This window comes from Dipodomys spectabilis, unplaced genomic scaffold (assembly GCF_019054845.1).
Source record: "Dipodomys spectabilis isolate Male_0828 unplaced genomic scaffold, ASM1905484v1 ptg000365l, whole genome shotgun sequence".
Lineage (NCBI taxonomy): Eukaryota > Metazoa > Chordata > Mammalia > Rodentia > Heteromyidae > Dipodomys > Dipodomys spectabilis.
Genome location: NW_024871042.1, coordinates 499,273 through 524,568, shown reverse-complemented (window position 1 = coordinate 524,568; position 25,296 = coordinate 499,273). Strand labels below are relative to the sequence as shown.

General features: G+C 36.1%; 1 protein-coding gene across 1 annotated transcript in view; it reads right to left on the bottom strand.

The window, feature by feature from the left end:
• Positions 1 to 24,728, bottom strand: part of Macrod2 (mono-ADP ribosylhydrolase 2) — a 1,713,649-nt gene extending 1,688,921 nt beyond the window's left edge. Inside the window, exons 1-2 of the mRNA XM_042666421.1 lie at positions 24,366 to 24,728; positions 15,781 to 15,897 (exon numbers count right to left, since the gene is read on the bottom strand). Coding sequence (XP_042522355.1) covers positions 15,781 to 15,897; positions 24,366 to 24,411 — 163 coding nt within the window. The 5' untranslated portion in view covers positions 24,412 to 24,728. The remainder of the gene's footprint in view (positions 1 to 15,780; positions 15,898 to 24,365) is intronic.
• Between the last annotated feature and the right edge of the window lie 568 nt (positions 24,729 to 25,296).

Here is a 25,296-nt window from a genome sequence, read left to right as displayed (position 1 = left end):
TCTTAAAAATTGTTATATTACAAAGCAAATTATTGATAATAATTTAGATTTAACCTTAAGTTTTACTGATTGCTTTGATTTCTGTTTGTTTAGTTTTGTTTCTCAATGTTTAATATATACATTTCTCTTTTGGGCCAGGATTCTTCACTCTGATTCATTTCACTTTGCTTAAGTACTTCCTAATAATAAATTAATTTTTTTCAAATCTGTAGTTATTACAGTTCATAGTCCCTTTTTAAAATTTTTATTGCTATTACAAAGGTAATATATAGAGGGGTTACAGATACTTAGGTCAAGTAAAGTGTAATTTCTTTTTGGATATCACCCCTTCCTCCCAGCTCTCTCCCACTTCAGTTCATAGTCTTTTAGAAGAGTATATATTTTTGTTTTAATGCTTGAAAAATAGTTTTTGTTCTACTGTCGGTTAGTGTGTGTGTGTATATATATATATATATGTACATATAAGAGTATTTATATACATATGCGTGTATATATATATATATACATATATATATATATGAGTAGTCCTTTTCTCTGTCTGAAAACTTGACTTTCTTTTGATCCCCCAAATTCATAAGTCTTACTGGTATTTGATTTTACTGAAATTTTATTTCGGTTTTTCTTATTTCATTGTATTTTTCATGTGAGGAAATTTTTGTCCTGTTTCATTATCTACTACTTCGGCTGCTTACATCGTATTTATTTCCGGAATGCCAGTTTCTCATATCATGGCATGCTGATTGGATCTATTCTATATGTTTTAACTTTTCTCTTATACTATCCAATTCTTTTTAACATACTTTCTAAAAGAAAAACAGTCCATATGACTGTCAATATTGCATTTTACTATGCTGTATTTTGTTTTGTCATAAGGCTAGTTATAAGACCCAAGACCTCATACCTGCTACACAAGCACACAACCCCCAACTATATTCCCAGCATCCTCCCCATTTTTTAAAAAAACTGTTGTGAAATATCTTAGATATATAAAGTCGTAAAAGGTATGATTTAAAACTATCTATGTATTTATCATTCGGCTGAAGAAAAAATGTCATCTGAAAACAGAAATACCTTGCTTAAAGGAGAAAACTAACTTTGGTGATTATAAACTAAATCCATTTCTTTACATGTTCTTATATATGTAAGACAAAACCATATATAGAATTGCTTTGCATTTTTTTTGTTCCAGCTATTTTTTTTATTGTGAAAATACCGTACAAAGGGGTTACAATTACATGGGCAAGATAATGAATACATTTCTTATCAAGCATTGTTGCCTCCTCCTTTGTTTCCCCTTCCCATCTCCCACCCCCCCCACCCCCTTTTTATGTATTATTTGGCAATTTGCTTTATATATGTATGTATTTATTGAATACAGGCATAATTCACCAATTTATCATGATTTACTTTAAGGTGTTTACATGAATATGCTACAGTTTGTTTTATTCACTTTTCCATATAAAAGTTTGTCACTCTTACACAGGATATTGCTATCAATATTGCTATTCTTGTCTCTACACACAAATTATGGGTTTAAGTGTTTTCCAAATCTCAGTTTGTAACTAATCATTAAAATTATATTACTATTAAGAGCAACTGATACTTAAAAAAGAAAACAAAGTGATAGGGAGTGAAGAGAAAGTAAATAAAGTGATAAGACCTAGAACTAAAGGAAAACATTTAAGAAGTTATTACCTGTTTACTGAATTTCTAATTCTAGTTTTGTTGTGGCTGTAACTTTAATAATAATGAGTATATATGTACAAAGAGAAAGACGCTCATTAAAATACGTGTATATACTATAGATGCTCTTATACAACCAGAATTCATGGCTCACTGAAAAATGCACAATCAGATTTACTATACAGGGCTGAGAATGTGGCTTAGTGGTAGAGTGCTTGCCTAGCATGCATGAAACCCTGGATTTGATTCCTCAGTACCATATAAACAGAAAAAGCCAAAAGCGGCACTGTGGCTCAAGTGGTAGAGTGCTAGCCTTGAGCAAAAGATGCTCAGGGACAGTGCACAAACCCTGAGTTCAAGCCCTAGGACTGGCACACACACACACAAAAATTACTATATATTGTCAAATTATTCTCGACAGTATTTTTATACTTCCATCAGCTAAGAGTTTTCACTGTCCCACATAATCACTAACAGTATGGTTAAATTTTATCAATCTCATTTTTCTGAAAATCTATTTCTAAACCCTCATTTTTGAATGATTTTCTAGTTTTATTTTCTGGATAACTGTTTTCACTTAGTATTTTATTATATCCAGCATATATTCTTAAAGTTTAGAAGTCTGTTGTCAGTCTAATTTCCAGTTTTGTAAGTAATCTATTTCTAACCGCTTTTAACTTATTTTAGGTTTTGGTGTTATTCATTTATTTTTCTTTCTCTGCATTTTGTGTTCTTCAGGCTAATTAATGATTCACATCTTTTAATTGTGAAAAGTTCTTAGTCATTCTTTCTTTGGATAGTGACAATCTCTTCATTCTTTTTTGAAATTCCAATTTTAAGTATGTGTCATCTCTATTCTTCTATATCTAAACATTCCTTTTCTGTTTTCATCTCTCAGGTTTTGTTTTGTTTTCATTTTGTTTCCCATATCTTCAGTTTCGTTATTTCTCTGACCAGCTGATTTAATCTACTTACCTTTGAATGCTTTTCAAGTTTGTTATATTTTTAATTTATATTTATCTATATTTTTAATAATTTCAGGTCTTCATTTTCCTGGTAGTTTTGCTCTGTACTCGTGTTTCTGATTTTCTTTTGTATTACTAATTTGACATGTATATAACAGATTTTTATCTAATAATTTCAATATCTAATATTCAGGGATCAAACTGTATTGCTTTTCTTGCTCACTCTCATTGATTGCTAATTTTCTGGTTTGGGGGTTATTGTGGGATTTTGTTGTTTTTTTTTTTTTTTTAAAAAGCATTGGACTATACAAGCATCTTATTGGATCTATCATAGGATATACTGTGAGGGAGAACCACTCTAAAAGTGTACATACTTTTGCTTTTCTATTATGCATTACAGCACTGCAACACTTATTTAAAAACTTCTTAATAATTTTCTTTCATTTAATGAACAAGGTGCGTAGAATAAATTGGAATCTCATATCCACACGAAGGCATACCTCAGAGTTTTATGGGAATCTTTCCAGTATGCTATCTAAAAGCCAAGAGAAGGTAACTTATCTGATGTCTCTCAAATGGAAGTTAAATTTAGGCTCCCCTTTATTTAAGTCCTGTTTAAAAGAATCTTGGCTATATAAAGGAGTCTGAGCTCTAACTTGGAATATAGTAGTGGTCCAAATATCTCTTTCCTCAGGCTGGGAAGGTGGTCAGTGGTAGAGTGCTTGTCCTGCATGCATGAGGCCCTGGGTTCGATTCCTCAGTACCACATAAGCAGAAAAAGCTGGAAGTGGCAGTATGGCTCAAGTGGTAGAGCACTAGCCTTGAGCTGAAGAGCTAAGGGGCAGTGCCCAGGCTCTATGACTGACAAAAAAGAAAGAAAGAAAGAAAGAAAGAAAGAAAGAAAGAAAGAAAGAAAGAAAGAAAGAAAGAAAGAAAGAAAGAAAGAAAGAAAGAAAGAAAGAAAGAAAGAAAGAAAGAAAGAAAGAAAGAAAGAAAGAAAGAAAGAAAGAGAAAGAAAAGAAAGAGAGAGAGAGAGAGAGAAAGAAAGAAAGAAAGAAAGAAAGAAAAAAAAAGGATCTCTTCCCTCAAATCCATACAGTCTTTAATCTTAGGTCTTTGCCTGTGTCAGCAAATATTATAAGATTTGTAAGACCAACTTTGGATTAAATTAGTAGTAACTTTGATTTCAAGCATCTATATTTTTTACCTCTTAGTAATCACAAAAAAGTATTTTCATTGTATCTTTCTCAATATAATGTTTTCAAAATTCTAAACAGAAATTTTCAATTTGCTGTTACTTTCCCAATTATAATTAGGATAGCTGCATTTTTTTTTTGCATTCTTGTTGTATACAAATCCTCTCTTTGGCATTATGAAAATTTTCTGCAAATATAAAGTGTTTCACCATTCTCTTCATTCAGATTTTTTTCTTCAAGAATTGCTAGTTCCAGCCAGGCACCTATGACTCAGGCCTATAATCCTACCTATTTAGGAAGCTGAGATCTGAGGATCACTGTTCAAAGCCAGACAGGGCAGGAAAGTTCATGAGATTCTTATTTCCAATTAACCACTAGAAAACCGAAGTGGCTCAAAGTGATAGAGTGCTAGCTTTGAGCGGAAAAAGCTCAAAGATAGAGCCCAGGCCCTGAATTCAAGGCCCATGACTGACCCTGCTCCCCAAACAAAAGAATCAACGTTCTATGGTCTCCTAACCATCCTGATACTGCTCACAGGGCCATTTCTCTGCAATAACCCTGTTCATAGTAAAGTTGGGTAAATTTTGAAACTATCAAAATAAGCAAGTCTATTTTCTACTTAGAACCTAGATATTTTTCCTGATGTGTTACAGACTGTACAGTACTAACAGTTTTCAATAATCTAATCTCATCAGAAAACCCTCATAACTTTATGGCTTACTGATTACATCTTTTTTCTATTTTTCTAAGCTGCTATGGGTTTTTTTTTTCTTATTCCTATATTTGTTTCTCTGCTGCAATTTAGATTGAGCTTGTCACATTTGATACAATTTTAGTTAAAAAAAATCTTTTCAACTATTTTAAGATTGATCTATTGAAACCTAAGAAATGCGAACACAAAAGTTAGCTCTTTTACTTTATCATTCATAGCTTATTTTGCTTTAAATAAACTATCACAAGAGTAAGTAACTGCATTATAGCTAATCTACATTTTACAGATCATTTAAACTGAAGGTTGGAACAAGTAACAATATAGTAAGAAATCAGAAACTTTGGGCTAAGAATCTAAAAACTATAACAATACTGTTACTTTTCTTTTCTCTTTTTTTTATTTTTGTGCTGGTCCTGGGGCTTGAACTCAGGCCCTGGGCACTATCCCTGAGTTTTGCTTAAGGCTAATGCTCTACCATTTGAACCACAGCTCCAGTGTTGGCTTTTTGGTGGCTAATTAGAGATTACAGTCTCACAGACTTTACTGTCTAGTCTGGCTTTGAACTGAGCTCCTCAGATATCATTCTCCAGAGTAGCCAGGATTATAAACTTGAGCCACCAGTGCCTGGCTTATTTTTATTTTTATTTGTTTATTCAAATCTAAATTGCTGTAAAAACAATAGAACATAAACTTTATTATTTAATTTCCTACTCAGAAGGAGTCTTATACTTCTGTCTGCTATCAAGATAGCAAATTACACAGAAAATACGATCAGAATACAAAAGTTGCAATTACACTATGGAAAGGTTCATATTTATTCATCTTCCACCTTCTTTGAAGTCACCTTATTTTTTTTTTTTAAAAAAATGCATCACAGCACAATTTTCATCTGGTTATTCTAAGGAGTATATTTATGTCACTCTACAAGTCAATGATTCCTGTTTTAATGGTTACTCTTAATTTTAAAAACAAAACAGTTGATACATTAAAAAACTCCAATATTTGGATTGAAATAAAAGGTAATTATATTACCTCCATATTGTTATACCAATCTAAGAATAAAAGAGTAATTATACAGATTTTCCTATTTCTTTTTTTTTTTTTGGTCAGTCGTGGGGCCTGAACGCTGGGCCTGGGTGCTGTTCCTCAGCTCTTCAGCTCAAGGCTAGTGCTTGACCACTTGAGCCACAGCGCCACTTCTGGCTTTTTCTGCTTATGTGGTGCTGAGGAATTGAACCCAGGGCCTCATGCATGCAAGGCATGCATTCTACCACTGAGCCACCTTCCCAGCCCCCTCTATCTTTTTAATCCTTACATCAAGATACTTTATACAAAAATCAAGTATGTGGAGGCTGGGAAGGTGGCTCAGTGGTAGAGCGCTTGCCTTGCATGCATGAGGCCCTGGGTTCGATTCCTCAGCACCACATAAGCAAAAAGAAAAAAGCTGGAAGTGGCGCTGTGGCTCAAGTGGTAGAGCACTAGCCTTGAGCTGAAGAGCTGAGGGACAGTGCCCAGGCCAAGAGTTCAGGCCTCATGACCGGACCCAAAAAGAAATAAAATTAAATTTTAAAAAATCAAGTATGTATAGATTGTCTGCTAATGCTTTATTTGTTGATATATGTTTATATCATGTATTAAATTTCTAACATCAATTCATTATGTCAAAACTAGTAAGCCCTACAAAGTTATTTACATAGTTTGTGATTTGTCTACATTCTGAATGTAAAAAAGGCCATTATTTATCTCAAAGTAAATATGAACACAGCCAAATACTCATGTGAAATACTCTTTAAAATAAAAGGCACATTTGGGCCATTTGAAATGGTTAACTTTTCCAAGTTCTGGGCACCTAAACTATACCAAGAAATTCAAGGGGAAAGAGGGCAGATCATTTTTAAAGTGTTGGGAATTTTGTTTTTCATTGTTAAGTGTTCAATGTAGAGGTATACGCCTATAATACCAGCAATCAGGAGGTTGAGACAGGAAGGTCACAATTTTGAGGCCAACTTGAGCGACACTATGAGACTCTCTCAAAACTTTTTTTCAGTTGTAAACTGAAATTTATCACTCACTGAGTTAGTAAATTAATAGAACATTCTAGAATTATTGCAAGTAATCAACATTACTAACCTATAACATTTATATGGAGATCCCACCACTACATAAATTAAAAACTCCTCTTAAATTAAGAAACACTATTTTATTAGAAGGCATAACGACTTTGGTAAGACTTACAAATTACAATGAATTTACAATAAAAAATAATAATAAAATTAAAAAGAAAACCAAAATACGAGTTTACATCACCCCAATTCCAAACTGATTTTCTATGAGATACAGAAAAGGTATTTATTTTTTATTTATTTATTTTACTAATGGGAGGCAGCCATAAAAAAAACACTCAGCTTGTTAGTTGTTTAGACTTTTCTGAGCCTTAATCTATACCTACAAAAACTTAGAAACTATAGGTATCTATTCATTTCATAAACATGTAAGCATAGGTTAAGCGTGGTTATTTGAGCTCAACAGATTCCAGGCACTACTACAATATTACTTTCAGTAGATATCAGCAGGGAAAACACGGAATTCTATCTTATACATTATTGAACAATGCTGCTGTCTTCTGTCTGCATGATATATTTCAAGAACCCATTTGTAATTTAGTTATCTGTACTACTTTACCCTTCTATTCTCCTGAATAATTAATTTAAGAGATGAAAGGAAAGAAATGAAGTTTCAATAAGCTTTTGCTATTATGCCAAAGAGACGTATAAGTTATTAAAATCAGAAATAAAGCAAAATTCAGAGCAAAAACAGTATTCATCCAACTCAAGTCAAACTCCAATATTATCAATAAGCACTTAAAATAACTCAATGAATAACAATCTGTCATTTGTCATAAACATCATAAATGATACTTTTATAAAAGTATGGTATTTTATATATTTAGTAACTTTTTCAAGAAATTTTGTACTATAGGTTTGTAATAATCTCACTATATAAATAGAAGAACCAAGAAAAAAGTGTTTGCACATGATCACATAACTGAACAAAAAATTAGTCTCAGTACTTTAGTTATTCATAGGAGTTATACCGCTAGATTTCTCCCCTAAACATAGCTCCTTTAGTCAGTTTGTCTGTAAATGCACTGAGCCCTGTCGACGTTATATCATGCCTAGCTGTATTTTAGATCTAGGTTCTACATATGGGAGAAAACATACACCATGTATCTCTCTGAATCTGGCTAACTTTATTTAACATGCATGATTTTTTTCTAGATCTATTCCTTTCCCTGAAAGTGATGTACCATTCTTTCTAATGGATGAGTAAAATTTCATTGCATGTATGTACCACATGTTCTTGATCCACTCATCTGTTCTATGACATTTTGGGCTGTTTACATAATTTGGCTATTGTAACTAGCGTAGCAATAAACATAGATTGTAAGGATCTTTAACATATCCTGATTTGTAATACTCTGAGTAGAACCTCAAGAGTGATATTGCTGGCTTGTAAATGTAGTTCTACATTTAGTTTTTTGAGGAATCTACAAACTACCTTCCAGAGTAGTTGGGCTACTTTACATTGCCACCAACAGTATAATAGAATTCCTTCCCTGCATCCTCCCCCTCTTGCCTCCCCAAGAGCAGATACCCTGAAAATATTACAGGAAAGGGTAGGGGATAAACTAGGGCTCCTTGGCACAGGTCAAAACTTACAAAATAAAGATCCAAAACACAGCAGATCAAAAATGGTAAATGGGTCTGCATTCAACTGCAGACCTTCTGCATGGCAAAAGGACATAGCTAGCAAGATAAACAGGAAGTCCACAGATTGGGAGAAGATCTTCACTAGTTATACAACAGACAAGGGCCTCATATCAAAAATTCACCTAGAGCTCAAAAATTAAATTCCTCATAACAAATCCTCAAAGAAACAACTACTCCATTAATAAGTGGGGAAAAGAATTAAAGAGACTTCTCTGGAGAGGAATAAAAATAGCCAATAGACACATGAAGAAATGCTATGTGCAATTCTTAGTCTCTAATGCATTGCCTTCTGCTCTTATCTTTACTATTTCTCTCAGTCTAATAGTTTGAGATTTGTTGATTTTTTCTAACTGTTGTTCTAGAAGTTTTTGCTGCATTGTGAGGTTATTAACTAATTTCTGTTCTCTCTATGTAGACTCTTAGAACTACGAAGTTTCCTCCCAACATTGTTTTTGCTGTATCCTAGAGATTCTGGTAGGATTGCTATCATTTTAATTGGATTTCAGGAAATTTCCGATTTCTCCCTTTATTTCTTTAGGGACCTAGCTGTTGTTCAGTTTCCACATATTTGAAATTTTTCTGTAGTATCTTTTGAGGTTAAGTTATAATTTAATACCATTGTGATCCAATAGGATACAGGGGGTTAATGTATTTGCTCAGGTTTTTGAATGACCTAGAATATCTTCTATTAAGGGTTCCATGGGCTGCTGAGGATGTATATTGTGTTGTTGTTGGGTGAAATATACTGTAGATATCTATTAAGTCCACATTGTCATTTAACTCAAAGGTTCCTTTGCTGATTTTCTGTTTGCTTGACCTGTACCTTCATAAGAGTAGGGTTAAAATCTCCCATTATAATTGTTTTGTAATCTATCACTTTTTGTAAGTCTAACATGTCTGTTTAAATGCATTTGAATGCTCTACTTTTTGATGCATATAGATGACCGCTGTAATTTAGTCTTCATGGTTCATTTCCTTTATAAATATGAAGTTACCTTCTTTATCTCTTCTTGCTGATTTTAACATGAAGTCTCTTACCTGATATCAGTATACCTACTCCTGCCTTCTTGGAGGATACATTTGTTCGGAAGATCTTTTTCCATCTCCTCACTCAAAATTTATGTTTATCTTTGACAGTGAAATATCTTCCTGAAGACAAATGGGTGAATCTTATTTTTAGGTCCAGGTTGCTGTTTTATGCCTTTCATTGGAGAATTGAGTCAAATGATATTTAATGTTACTGTCAAAATATATGCTGTTTCCTGCCATTTTGTTGTTGTGTTTCTTGCTTCTATCTTCCTCCAGTTTTATTAATCCTCTAGTAGTGTCTATTCATTGCTGTATTTCTTTGATTGCTATTGTCTTCTGAGACTATGCATTCCTTTAGTAGCCTTTGTAATGCTGGTTTAGTATTTACGAACTCTTTTAGTTTTTGTTTGACATGGAAGACTTTAGATTCCCCATCAAATGAGAATGATAGTTTCTCTGAGTACACCAGTTTAGGCTGGCAGTTGTCGTTCAGAGCTTCAATTATCTCTCTCCAGGCTCTCCTTGGATTTAGAGTTTGCATTGAGAAATCTTCATTATTCTAATCTTTCCATTGTAATGAAGTAGCCTCTTTGGTTTTGCTGCTTTTAAAATTAATTCCAGAGATTTTACAACAACATGTCTAGGAGTGTTTCTTCTCTTGTCTTATCTGCTTGGAGTTCTGTATGCCTTTCTCAGGTGAGAGTCTCTTTCTTGAGGCTGAAGAAGTTTTCTGGTATTTTGTTGAATAGGTTCTCAGTGTTTTTAGTTTTGGGGTATTATTTTGTTGAGCAGGTTTCTCTTTGCTTTATATTCAAAATACTAAATAGTTTCATTTCCAATACGTCTTTTTGAAAAAAATTAGTTGTGTGCCAGGCACTCACACCTACCATATAATCATTGGTATTGAAGAGACTTAGATCTGAAAATCAATGTTTGAAGCCAGCTTGAGGAGACAAATCTATGACACTTACCACTAATAACCAGCAAAAAAAAACAGAAGTGGAGGTGTAACTCAAATAGTAGAGCATCAATGGGCAAAAAGGCTTAGTAAGAGTGTCAGGCCCTGAGTTCAAGCCCAGCACTAGAAAAAAAAATTCTCTGAAGTTAGCAATTATAATTGCTGCTGGAGAGGTGGTAGTAGTGACAGATTTTCTCTTGAATCTGATCTTATTATTTCTGATGATATATTTAGTTAATGGCCACTTCTCAACATTTCAGGCATCTTATTTAATTAACATTTGAGAAATTAGCATAAATCCTAGTAATTGGATAAAAATCTTTAACATTATCTAGTAAGATCAAGAAAATGCTAGTATTCAGTCTTGAAAATAGGAATGGTTTCAAAAAATCCAGGTAAAAGTAGTGTATATTTTTGGTATATTGTATCGTCAGCATTCAGAACTGCACAGAAATGGTATTTTTTAAAAGACACAGACATCAACAACTATGGGTAGAAAAGAAAATGATTCAGAGAAATAAAATTTAATGGCAAAACATTTTAGGAGTGTAGTAACTAATATATTTCACTTGTATTTTCCATGTATGTTCAAAGAAATAATAAAAACAACTGAGTAAATCTAAAAGACTTTTTTGCTTTATTCAAGGAGGTTTATTATTGAGATATAATATTTTACTGAGAGAAAACATGTGACATGAAAAAAAATTAGCCAGAACCAAGAGACAACCCAAAGAATGGGAGAAAATCTTCACCAGCTACTCAACAGATCAAGGATTCATTTCAAGAATATACAAAGAGCTCAAAAAATTAAACAGCAAAAGAGCAATTAATAATTGAAAAAATTTGATTTGAACAGATAATTTTCAGAAGAATAAATACAAAGGGCTAGTAAATACACAAAGAAATGGTCAACATCCTTAACAATCCTTGCAATCATCAAGAAAACAAACAGTAACAAGTTGAGAATGCAAGGAGGCACTCCTTAAAAAATGTTAGTGGGAATGTAAATTATTAGTACAAACACTATGGGTATCAATACACAGGCTCCAAAGTAAGTAGGATTAAACCACAGCAACTGTTCATACTGATCTTGCCTCCAGTACTGGAGCTTGAACAAAGGACCTCACATTCTCACATGACTTTTTGCCCCAAGTCTGTCACTATTGGTTATTGTTGGCTTATGTCTATAAATTTAGCTACTCAGGAAGCTGAGATCTGAGGATCATGGTTCATAGCCAGTCCAGGCAAACAAATCTATGGGATCCTTATCTCCAATTAGCCGGCAAATAGCCAGAAATGGAGGTATGGTTCAAGTGGTAGAGTGCCAGTCTTGGAAGGCAGAGATAAGGACAAGAGTTCAAGGCAAGCCATGGCACAAAAATTTTCAAGACCTCATCTCAACCAATGGGTGGGCTTAGGGGCATGCCTATTCTCCCAGCTATAGAAGTACAATGGTTGGGTACAGTGACACAAACCTGTTATCCCAGTGAAATGGGTAATACAAGTAGGAGGAGAGTAGCTTAGACCTTCCCAGATAGAAAGTGAGACCCTATCTCAAAAACAGTCAACACAGAGAAACACTGGAGGTGTGGTTCAAATGGTAGCAAACCTACCTAGCAAGCAGGAAGCCCTGAGTTCAATATCTAACACCACCAAAAAAAAAAAAAAAGTACAGGAGGACATGGTAAATATGTTCAAAGTATATTGTGTATATGTATGAAATATCACAATGAAACTCCCTTATATTAATTACACTACTTCAAAAACAAAATTACAAAAATAAAGCACTGTGTAATAGTTTAATAGAATGGATGGTGCTATATTTTTTCTTCCCTTTTTAATGAACATGAGCTGAACACAAGCTAAAGGAGCAGATTCAATGATTAAACACAAGGACTACTCTTCCTCAAAAGAGTTTTTAAAAATCTCAGGTACCAGTGGCTCATGCCTATAATCCTAGCTATCCAGGAGGGTGAGATCTGAGGATTGTGGTTCAAAGCCAGCCCAGCAGTAGAGTCCATGAGACTCTCACCTCCAACTAATTGCCAAAAGGCTAGAAGTAGACCTATGGCTCAAGTAGTAGACCACTAGCTTTGAGGAAAAAAAAAAAAAGCTCAGAAAAAACACCTAGGCTCTGAGTTCAAGCCTCAGAACCAGCATTCACACTCTCTCTCTTTCTTTCTCTTTCTCTTTCTCTCTCTCTCTCTCTCTCACACACAAATCTCAAGTCAATTAGGCTATCACAGCCTCCTATAATCAAAAAAATTTTTAATGTAATGCTAAAGAAGCCAGAACCTAATTTTCAGGGTTATGACAATAAAACAGTAAAATGCCAAATATTCAACAACATTGCATAGGTTATGACTCAAGTGGCAGGATGTTTACCTAGCAAGCATAAGGTCCTGAGTGCCATCAGGGCCTATAAAATGCAGATATTTGGTGAAATTATAGACTTATAAAGTATATAAAAAGAATTTTGGACCTTATGGTCTCAACACCAAGTCATTTTTATACATATAAAAAGATTATTGTTTTTTCTGTCTATATTATTATAACAATATATTTCATATGAGAACAATTTACATAACAGTTGTACATGCTGCAAATTTTACTTATGTAATGTCAAAATAATTTTGAAAAGTAGTTGAAAGAACCAAAAATAAAGTAGAGGAAAAGCAGAGCCATTTAGTGATTCATGAATTTAAACTTCATGTTTTGTTTCCATTTTACTAGTTAAATTATATCATAAATATTTGACTAAATAACAGCTCACACCTCCACAAAAATATTATTGCATAGAAAATTTTATGTTTTCATACTTAAATATCATTCTCAAGATTCTTAGAAGTTGTTTAATCTCACTCTTCCAGAGAAAACCACATTGTAACAGAGTTGGTTTTTGAAACAAACCAACTAACAGTAATAGATTCAAACAGGATATAATATTAGAATAACCTATTATACTTGTCCATAATCAGTAATGCACTGAGGATAATTCTCAGTTAACAGAGTATTTGTCTAGCATCATGTTGTAGGGCTCAATCCCCCACACTACTAAAGTAGTAAAAGAAAAAGAATCTACAATGTAAAACTAAGTACATTTAAAATGGCAACCCTCTGAAATTTTTATCCTAGAATTTAAAGTCCATATAATAGGTCCAAGGGTAGAAATTTATACTTATTCAACTTAAGCTGTTATAAGCTGAAATCATTTAGTTACTAAATATTGTAAAATAACATACAATGCTTATGAATACATATAACATATGAATTCTCATCTTTGTCTTATCTAGTGAAAACTTTATCTAATGTATACATTTATTAAATGCTGACCTGTAGAACACTTACAATAAAAGTAACCTTTTATTACAAAGTATTTATTACCTACATTAAACAGCATCTGCCTTAATTTCTCAGACTTTTATTTCCACATGAATTTTTATTATACATGAAAGGTGGAAAGAAAGGAAATAATGCACAAAAATATCAACAAGACATATGACATCATATAGACAAACATAATCATCAAAGCATGGTTTATTAGGGAAAGATTCAAATGGTGTAACTCGTTAGAAAAACTCACAATCCAACAAATGAGTAACATACACTTGAGATGTGTGGAGGGAGGTCAAATGAATGAAGAGAGGAAGTTTTGGGCAGAATGCAGTCATAATATTCAATTAATACCCTATGAAACTAGGAAAACTGATGAGAGAGATGAGATTTAGAGGATGAGGAAGAATGATGAAAGAGATAATAACAATCAAGATGAATTGTACTTATAAACTAATGTGTTGTAAACTGAAGAGTTGTAACCCCTTTGTATAACCACTTAACAGATCACAATATTTTTTAAAGTTACACTATCTTTCTCAACGAACATATACTAGTCAGTATCAAGAAGCTTCCTGAAATAACCAAGCGCTATATGTTTTCCAAAAATTAAAAAATAAAACCTTTCTATTAAAATTACCAATAAGGAAACAGTTTATTATATACTCAATTTATAGAACCAATATTTACTGATTATCTAATGAACAACAGCACTATGGCAGGTAACCAAGACTATAAAAGAATATACAGTCTTTATTTTCATGGTAACTATGGGGTCATAAAGAAGATGAAGCCTGAGCTGGGCGCCAGTGGCTCACGCCTGTAATCCTAGCTACTCAGGAGGCTGAGATCTAAGGATTGCTGTTCAAAGCCAGGCCAGGCAAGAAAGTCTGTGAGACTCTTATCTACAATAAACTACTAGAAAAGCAGAAGTGGCGCTGTGGCTCAAGCAGTAGAGCACTCGCCTTAAGCTGAAGAGTGCAGGGACAGCACCCAAGCCCTGAGTTCAGGCCCCACGACCGACCAAAAAAAAGAAAAAAGAAATGAAGCCTGATCAGATAATCTTACTAGTGAGTACATAAAAACCAACTGGTATTAACACTATGAAAAAGAAACATAGCATTATGATAGTGTATCATTAAAAAAAAAATCTGTTCTCTCCCAACTCCATACTTTGTCCTTCTATAAAAAACAAAATCAAAATCTTATCTAAAGCCCAACCCTAAATGTGTTCACTCTCCACACTAAAGCCTATTTCACTGTTTTCTCCACAGACTTTGTCCCTAAGAATTCTATACTTGGTCTTTCATTCCACATTTGGCCCAAAGTATTCTCTATATCCTGTGTAGTTCCAGCTAAGACAATACCTTGTAAAATTACTATGTTCCAAGTCTATTTCATAAAGTTAAATTGCTAAGTAGACTAAAAAGTACTCTGTCTAAACTTAACATTCACCAATTCAGATTAATCAACAATTCTGAAATGAGTATAATCAATATCTGTTAAACTTAAGTTTAGAAACTTTTTCATATCTTTTTGTTTCTCAAAACTTCATTTATATTCTAACACAATCTTGACCTTCATCAAAAAAGCTTTTGAGAGAAAATAGACCATAAAAATATATTACATGTAGACATAATACCACATCATACAAAGCACCTATTCTCTAAAATTATGTGAAATGCTATTTGGTTTTTCTCTATTCTTCCTAATGTACTGTCTTTTACCTATATCAAATCCTTTAAATACCTAAAAGAAATCCAATAAATGTTAAACTAATCAAAGAAAACTCAACATACCTCACTACAAACGCAGCAAATCTCTAATAGCATTTGCTCCAAAAACTCCCGCAGAAAAGTTTTTTAAAAGTAAAAAGGTACCTTTTATAGAGTACCATATTGTAAATGGGGTGTATTTCAGAAACACAGATTATGTACAAAAATATTTATAAGCTTAAAAAGCACATGATATAGATAACTAAAAAACAGCTGAATGATAAGCAATAATTTCAAATAACAAAATCACAAAAATATCCTCTTCCCTGAATGTTGTTCATTTTGGCCAGCAGTTTTATTGCTAGACATATAAATAAATAGCAACATTATCTACCTAAAATATATTCTGAGAAACTTACCATCACTTTGGCTCTTGCCCTTCATTTCATCTTTCCAAGATAGAATGGTGTTCAGGGGAACATAGTCTCTTAGGTATTCTTTGCGTCTGTCCTCTAAGGTCATCTTCAGTAAACGTTCTTGCAAAATAAAAGCATAATCTCCATTTGTATTGAGCTTTTAAGCTTAAGAATTATCTTATATTCTAAATTATGTTAGACCAAAGACTTGATGCCTTTTTGAAGAATATTATAATGTAAATACATGATTTCACATTTGAGAGTTAAAAGGTGTCAAATTAATACCATATTATCAAGAAAAACTAAACCAAACATGATGAAGACTTTTATGATAGTCCAGAAAATAAGGAAACTCATTTGTTCTTCAATTAACATCATTGATATCTTACTATGTTTATAGACTGCAGGAACAAAAGTGACCCTTCATCTTGAGTTTGCAGAAAAAATAAGAAGGAATGGATGAGACAGAAAATAATGTCTATATAAAAAAAAATACAACCTGCTAGGACAGATAGTTTCAGCAGTACAAATAAGTGTGAGCACAGAAACATACCTACCAAGATAGTGCCTCAGTTCTACAAGGCCATCAACAATGAAAGTATAGTTTCAACTCAGTAATTACTTTGTAGTAGTGATTTTTTAAAAATTACTTTAAATATATACTTCTTAGAAAGCATAAAGCTTTGATTTCAAGTTCTAGCCTTGACAAATAAAAAAAATACATGAGAAAGTAAAGCTGTGGCTTAAATAGTAGACAACCAACCTGGCACAAAAAAGTGAGGCCCTGAGTTCAAGCCTCAGTACTGGGAAAAAAAATAATTAATTAAATAAATACACATATTCATACACACATACACACACACACATACCTCACTAAAAAGCTTAAACTATAAAAATAATTGCATCACAAATTACTAATTGTGAATGTCATTAATAAAGAACTCCCCATCTAACCAGGTGCTTCAAAGTATGATCTCAATGGAATAATCTGTTACAACTCACGATTTGTAATGGATAAGTAGAATTTTGCCATGAGTCAGTAAAATGTAAGAATATTTTAACTAATAGAACATTATTAACAAAGATAAGGAAACATGTTTAGTTTGATGAAACTGTAATATATGTAGAGTGAAGGTTTCACAGAAATGAAATATCTGAGAACATGATAAATCAATATTGTACAGGGACTTGTGTGCCATCACAAGCAGTTTAGCCTTTAGCTTATAAAGTAGACCACTATAGTCATAGGTAGACTCTAGTAGGTATATAAAATGGTCTAACAACATACAGAAAAAAGAGAAAGTTCTGCATGTTTTTTAACCTAAAAAAAAATAAGAAAGAACTAGCCAGGGGCTCCTGTTCATGTCTATAATCCAGTCTCAAAATAAAAAATAACCAACAAAAAACAGGATGGAGCCATGGCTCAAGTTGTAGAGAGTCAGCCTGACAGCATGAGGGGTGATATAAATCAAGATGCACTGTACTTATTTGTTGAATGGTAACCTTTATACAACTACTTAAAGATAATATAAATATATTTTTAAAAATAGATGGATTTAAAAGAATAAAATATATGTTATGACAATCCAACATTCACAAAATAATAACTTCAAAAGAGATTTCCAAGCTGGGCAGATGGTATGTATTTCAAGCCTGGAATTGTAGTGTATACCTCTAGACCAACTGAGGCTTAAGTGGAAGAATCACTTCAGCCCAGAAGTTCAAGACCAGCCTAAACAACAAAGAAAAAATAAAATCAGCAATTTTTCCTACTGCTACAACTACTCTTTCTTCAACATGATATTTTAAAGAGAAAGAGACAGACAGACAGACCTATTCAATTTAAACTCACATTACTCAAGGGCCAACAAATTGAATTTAAGTTGTCTGTGGTACATTCAAGAAAAGTGAAATCAAGAACTTAATACGATCTAGCATAAATATTTTGGAAATCATAACCTAAATTTCTGGTTCTAAAAGAAAAAAGGACAGATGAGAGGAAAAAAGAAAAAGATTAAACTTCAAAAATAAAGCATTTAGGTTAGCAGGCAGAAAGAGAACAATGAAATAAAACCCAGTTGTCAATGGGGTTATCAGGTCCTTGTGAAATGAGAAAAAAAAAGGAAAAGAGTTTTAGTAAATACAAGGAAGGGAAATATTGCCAATAGTTAGAGGAAAGTTGGAAAGAATAAATATTACATTATAAAACCCATCGCTTTTATCAACTGGGTTATCTACACTACTGTTACGAAAGCAAGCTAGGAGCCAGTAGCCCAAACCTACAATACTAGCTACTCAGGAGGCTGAAATCTGAGAATTGTGGAATTGTGGTTCAAACTAGCCTAGGCAGAAAAGTCCCTGTGAAATTCTTATCTCCCAATTACCCACAACAAAACAAGAAGTGGCACTGTGGACCAAAGTGGTAGAGGACTACTCATGAGTAAAAGAGCTCAGGAAAAGGCTTTGGCTCTGAGTTCAGCCCCACAGCTGACCAAAAAAAAAAAAAAAAAGCAAAGTAGGCCAAGAAGTACCCTCAGCTCATGCTTGCAATTCTAGTCACTTAGGAGGTAAAAATTGTAAAGGTAGAGGTTTAAAGCTAGCTAGAACAAAAAGTTTAAAAAAAAACCAAAAAAACATATTTCAAGCAATATGGAAGCAAAATGGTACATGTTTGTAATCCCAGTTGTAGCAAGAAGTGTAAACAGAAGAATCAAAGTCCAGAATGGCTCAGGCAAAAAGCAAGAAACATCTCAAAAATAACCAGAGCAAAAAGGGCTGGAGGGGGGCTGGGAAGGTGGCTCAGTGGTAGAGCGCTTACCTTGCATGCATGAGGCCCTGGGTTCGATTCCTCAGCACCACATAAGCAGAAAAAAAAAAAGCCGGAAGTGGCACTGGGGCTCAAGTGGTAGAGTGCTAGCCTTGAGCTGAAGATCTAAGGGACAGTACCCAGGCCCAGAGTTCAGGCCCCATGACCGGACCCAAAAAAAAAAATTTTTTAAAAGGGCTGAAGGCATGACACAAGTGGTAAAGTACCTGAATTCAAACCAGTGCTGCCAGAGAAAGAAAAAAAAAAAACAAACAAAGGAAGTAAAAGTTGTAAATGAAGGGACTAAGGAAAATAGGTCAAATAATTTACCTAAAGTACCACACCTTGTATGCATGATACTCAGATTCAAATGTAAGCAACTGTATTCCAGTTCTTGACCCTATACTACCCCATGCACCTTCTCATCTCATAGTTGTGAGAATCAAAATGTAAGACACTAAAAATAGTACTGAGCACACAAATAGTATTTATATTGTAACTATTCTTAGTGTTATATTAGTCCAATTTTCATTATTGCTGAATGGCCTTAGGACCTTAGTTTTATTACAATATAACTGAGACTATGAGAGATTGAACAAAAGGAAAAAAGTGAGAATTACAACTCTACCATGAAGCCTTTTGGAAGAAAAGCTACTTTAAGGTAGACAACCCTTGAGCCTGATCACAAGTAGTATAAAAGAACTGACATACACATATAAAATAACTGACATACATAGAGATTACACACACCTAAGATTGACTAAATGATAGCACAGATCTCAAAGAATAGAAGAGATAAGCTAATGAGTACAAGCTGTCCAGTTAATCTCAGAAACAAAGAATAAACAGGAACAAAACCTAAAGAAACAGACCCATAAAACCCTGAAGGAGTTATTTTAGGGCTCTTCACTTTATATGTCATTTATGTTCTTCATGAATTTAAAGGCAATCTCATCTATTTATTATCAGGAGATAAGGTCTTGGTGAAATGCTAAATTTGAATTATCACATGAAGACCGAAGAGGAAATTATTATCAGATGCCTTAGCACCAATTTGAAAGCTAAAATCAGAGGAAAGAATGAAGGGGTGACATTATACAAAAAGAAATGTACTCATTACCTGACTTATGAAATAGTAACCCCTCTGTACATGCCTTTTTAATAACAATAAAGTTTTTAAAGCTCAAAACACTACTGCAAAATCATTACAGTATCAGTGATCAGATTGAAAGATGTCTAAGACAACTTACTTTTTCTAAATGTCAGAGGATACATATAGAAATGATACCTGGCCTCTTATCATTCTATTTAAAAGTTCAAGTGTGAAAACTTAGAACAAAACCAGGACCAAATGTAAAAAAGAGGTAAGTTGCAACATTTGAACTCAAAATATATATTGAACAGTTCTGAATTAGAGCTCAAAATATTAGATTAATAATGTAAGGTATATGTTCTTGAGAACTCTGTTTAAAAATTACTGAAGATCCAGGAGATATGTGCGTGTGTGTGTGTGTGTGTGTGTGTGTGTGTGTGTGTGTGTGTGACATTACATAAAATTTTAGAGAATGCTTTACATAAAGGTGAATGAATTCTTTTTCTGTGAACCAAGCATATAATCAAGATATCTACTTACTAGATGAAATACAGAGCTAAAATATGTTTCTACAATGCCTTGACATTTCAATGAAGTGGGCAAGCCTTCCTGTAGACTTAAATAACAGCTGCAAAAATACTATGCTATCAACTCTCCAGTGGGATGAAAGGAAAAAGGTCAGGCATCCCATCAGCTTCTCTGCTATACTAGAAATCCTTAGCTCCTTTTTGGTGGAATAATATATGTTATTTTATACTTAAACAATCCAAAAAGACATACTGACAAAACAGAAGACATACTTTAAAGTATCACATCATAACTTTTCCCCTTACCTTTAAACTTCCTGCAAAGATAGCCTAGCTTAGAAAAATGAAAATTATTTTGTTAGCCATCTTCTCTGTACATTTGCCTCTTTATGTAAAAAAATAAAATTCACCAGGCACTGGTGAATCATGCCTAGCTACTCAGGAGGCAGAAATCTGAGGATTGCGGTTCAAAGCCAGTCCAGGCACGAAAGTCCACGAGACTTTTATCTCTAATAAACCACTAGAAAACCAGAAGTGGTACTGTGGCTCAAGAGACAGAGTGCTAGCCTTTAGCTGAAGAGCTGCTGGACAGCACGCAGGCCCAGAGTTCCAGCACCACGACCGACAAAAATAATTAAGTAAATAAAATAAGATAAAATAAAATTCACTTTTATTTCCTATTAGAAGAAAGTAAAAGACAAAAAAATCAAGACATTAAAAAGCTTCTGAAATGCCTGCCTATCACACAATACAATTGTGCAGATGTTAAATGAAGTAACCATTATAACATTGTTACTTAAGGAACACTGTTTTTCTAATATAACAGAAAAAAATAGTTCTTAAGTACTATAATTTCATCAATTACTTGTTATTGAAAACAGTATCTTCCACTATTTTGTCTTCATTATCATCAATAATACAAAGCTAACACTTCAAAATCATCAATAAAATGGGTACAATTTCTTTCAATGTTAAGGTAAAGCCTTATTGAAAATGTATCAAAATTGAAGCAATTGCTGCTGTAAAAATAAAGCAAACTAGATGTGGTATATATACACAATGGAATTCTATGCCTCCATCAGAAAGAATGACATTTCCCCATTTGTTAGGAAATGGAAAGGCTTGGAAAAAATTATATGAAGTGAACTAAGCCAGGCCCAAAGAAACATCGGTCCCACGGTTTCCCTTATTTGCAATATCTAGTATAGGTATGAGTCAAGCGGAAAAAGTCAGAGAATGCGATGTTAGGAAAATGAACCCTCAAATATGTATTTTAATGTTTTTGTTTCATTCATGCATGTGTTTCTAACGCATTTATAATATTATTTCTTTGTTGCTTTGTATGTCCCTCCCCCACAGTGTAACCCCCGCTTTCACTATATTTGATGCCAGTATAACATGTGGAGGAGACGGGGACAAACAAGTCGTTTAAGGATTCAGGTGGACCTGTTGCAACAATGAGAAGTACAAAATGTCATGTCAAAACCAGCTTTACAATGTCGGTGGGGGTGGGGTGGGGGGGTATGATTGGGGGGGGGGGGAGGCTGGGAAGGGAGGTGAAGGGTAAACAAAGGAGGAGGCTGCAATGCTTGGTAAGAAATGTATGCATTTTCCTGCCCATGTAATTGTAACCCCTCTGTACAGTATGTTTTCAAATAAAATAAAATAAAATAAAAAAATAAAGCAAACTTATTTTACAGTACTTCATAGATCAGACAGTGCTGAACTTTTTTTTTCCTCCAAGTGCTAATGATCTAACCCAAGCCTTCCTAAATGTTAGGCAAATGCTTTTTACTACTCTCTACAAAGCTAAGCTTAAGGTTTTTTTAACAGCATTTTTTGACACCAAACTTTTTAGTCCTCCATATATTCATAATTAAAATATAATTAATTTTCTTTGTTGATGTTTTTCTTTTCTTTTTGTCTTGTTTGCTCAGTTATGTCTTTAGGAGGGTAAGTGGGAAGCACAGAAATGGAGGGATAAATGGTAAACAAATACAGCAGTGGTATTCACTACACACTGTTGAAAGTAAAGTATACAACTTGTGAATACGGATGGAAGAGAAAAAAAACTGGGAGAGTGCATGCATGGGAAGGGGTGACACTGCACAAAAAGAAATGAACTCTTTCCCTGACTATGTAACTGTAATTCTTCTATAATGACAATAAAAAAATTTAATTTTAAAAATTAAAAATTGCCTGGGAATGTGGCTTAGAGGTAGAGTCCTTGTCTAGCATTCATGAAGCCCTGGGATCAATCCTCAGTACCACAATAAGCAGATAAAGCCGGAAGTGGTGCTGTGGTTCAAGTGGTAGAATGCTAGCCATGATCAAAAGAAGCTCAGGGACAGTGCCCAGGCCCTTAGTTCAAGCCCCAGGACTGGCAAAAAAAAAAAAAAAATTAAAAGAACACACACATATATATACACATATGTGTGTGTGTGTGTATATATATCTATATTTATATAAGTATATGACACATAAACTCCACTTTCAATGTGTTAAAAGGCTACTTTAGTTATGTATACAGGTAGATTAAATCTTCCTGGTAGTTAAAATTTCTTTTCACCCCTTTTCTGCTGCTCTGTTGGAAGTAGACCCTATCAATATAAAGGGTCCTTTTAGAGTTCCTTTCTTAACTCCACTATATAATATTCCTGGCCATAATGTTCCTAAAGGCCAGGACCTGTAATAACAAAAAAAAAAAAAAAAAAAGCTGCAGGTTTAAAAAAGTTATTAGCATGGTTCAAAAAGAAATGTACTTATTACCTGGCTTATGTAAGTGTAACCTCTCTATATATCTCCTCTACAATAACAATTTTTAAAACTCTTTTTTAAAAAGTTATTAGCAGCTGCACATGGTGATGCACACCTGTAATCCAAGGAGGCTGAATCATGAGGATCCCAAATTTGAAGCCACCCTGTGCTACATAGTGAGGAATATAAGAAGAAAAAAGCTCCAAGGGTATTAACAATAGATATTTAGAAGAACTTTTAACTAACTGTACTCCATTTCATCCTGCATAGACAGGTTAAGTAGATCTTAGCAGTAGCAATGTAAATACTTTTTCTATATTTCTGTTACACACACACACACACACACACACACACAAAGTAAAGCATGAAAGGAAAAAGATGTAAAAAGGAGAGGGGCAAAAAAAAAAGCCAGATTGAAGATTTACATCAGAATATCATCTGTGTCACAGATAACAGAGAGAGTAAAGAAAGCAGGCAAGGAGGGGTGGGGGACGGAATCTCACACAGTCATGAGCATGGTTGCTATCTGATTTGGATACGCCTTCGGGATGCACACATTCAGAGATGGGTTTCCTTCGCGGTGACACTCCATCTTACTCCGAGTAACTTCGGGCTATGGGACTGGGGAAGGCTCCCATTAGCTGGGGTGGACAGGCAGCTCCCTGTAGGTTTCCCCTAGAGTTGCACATTTCAAAAGTCACCCTGCAGCTAAGGAAGAGGGGAGGGGGCCCCGCTGGGGGAGGGGGGAGAGGAAGGACTAAGGAGTAAACACCCGCAAAATAGGAACCCTCTGCCAGTGTGCGGTAATAGAGGGAGGACAGAGATGAGAAGGAAAGAAGGAATGATGCGGGGAGCTCCCGAGGCACCGTAGCAGCCGCAGCCGGAGTGCATTTGTCTCTGGGACACCCCAGCCCGGGAATGTCAAAGTCCCAGCTGGGGTGCTGGGGAACTAAGTCACACACACACACACACACACACACACACACACACACACACACACACACACACACACACACACACACACACACACACACACACACACACACACACACACACACACACACACCCCTCGGCCGGGGCGGAGGGCGGAGGGCTGGGCTGCCGTCGGTCCCACGCCGCCCGCCGTGTGCCAGGCAGAAGGTGACCGGGGTGGGGGCGCGGCGAGTGGAGGAGATGGGTGTGCGCCCCCACGTGCGCGGGCCGCAGGTGCCCGGGGACGCCGCGTGCACGCCGGCGTGAGTGTGTGCACGCGTGTGTGTGTGCACGCGTGTGCGCACGGGCACGGGGGGAGGAGGGCGCGAGGCGGGCGGAGGGGCGCCGCCGCGGCGCACCCAGCCTCCCCCCCGCCCCCACCCCCGCCCCCCCACCCCGCCCGCACCCCCGGAACTCGACGCGGCCAGTTTACCTTTCTCCTCTCTCCACACCTTTTTCTTCTTGTTGCTGGGGTACATGTTGCCGTGGGGGTGGCCGGCTTTAAGCTGCAAGTTCCCCAGGCTCACGGGCAGGCAGGGTGTGAGCGTGGGGTGCGCGGGGGTCGGGGGCGGGAGGAGTGCTGTGTGGGGTGGGTGGTCTGTCAGGAGCGGAGGGAGGCACTCAAAAAGTGAGAGAGGGCGCCCCGTCCCCGCCGCCGCCGCCGCCGCCGCCGGTCGCTCTGCCAGTCGCCGCCCTCCTAACCCTCAGCCCGCGCTGGCGCTCGGCTCCGCTCGGCTCCGCTCCGACTCCCCACACCCGCCTCAAGCCCCGCGGCCGCCAGCCGCCGCCACAGCAGCACCTCGGAGCCTGTCAACTAGGTCACGCCTCGCGCGAACCTAACACCCGCGCAGGCCCCGCCTCCCAGCCGCTGAGCCAGCGCCGCCTCCCATTGGCTGTGCCAACCGCCGCTCTCCGCGTTCTAGCCAAGGCGCGCCCCGAGTTCGGACCTACGGCGCAGGCGCAGGCGCAGGCTCGGGGGCCCGACGCCGAGGACGTTGGGGAGCTGGAAGGGGCGGAGCCAGAGCGCGAGAGGCGGGGAGAGAAAGCCTCGCCACGATGACGGGGCGTGGCGGGGATGCCTCTGGGAGCGTAGGAGGTGGGTCCAGCTGCGCTCCCCGAGTCTCGGAAGGCCTGAGGGCGTGGCCTGTGGAGGGGGCTAGGTGAGCCGGGTGGAACAGGTGCCGCGGAGGCGAGCGGCGCGGGGAAGAGCGGCTGTGGGATGTGTTACGGGAAGAGACCGTGGGGTCCAAACGCATGGTTCCGGCTCACCCTGCCTCCGAGGACCCGAAGGCCTCCGCTCGGTGGGCAGAAGGAACTAAAAGAAGTGCAAAGACCGGGAGAGGGTTCCGCCGCATGCCATCACC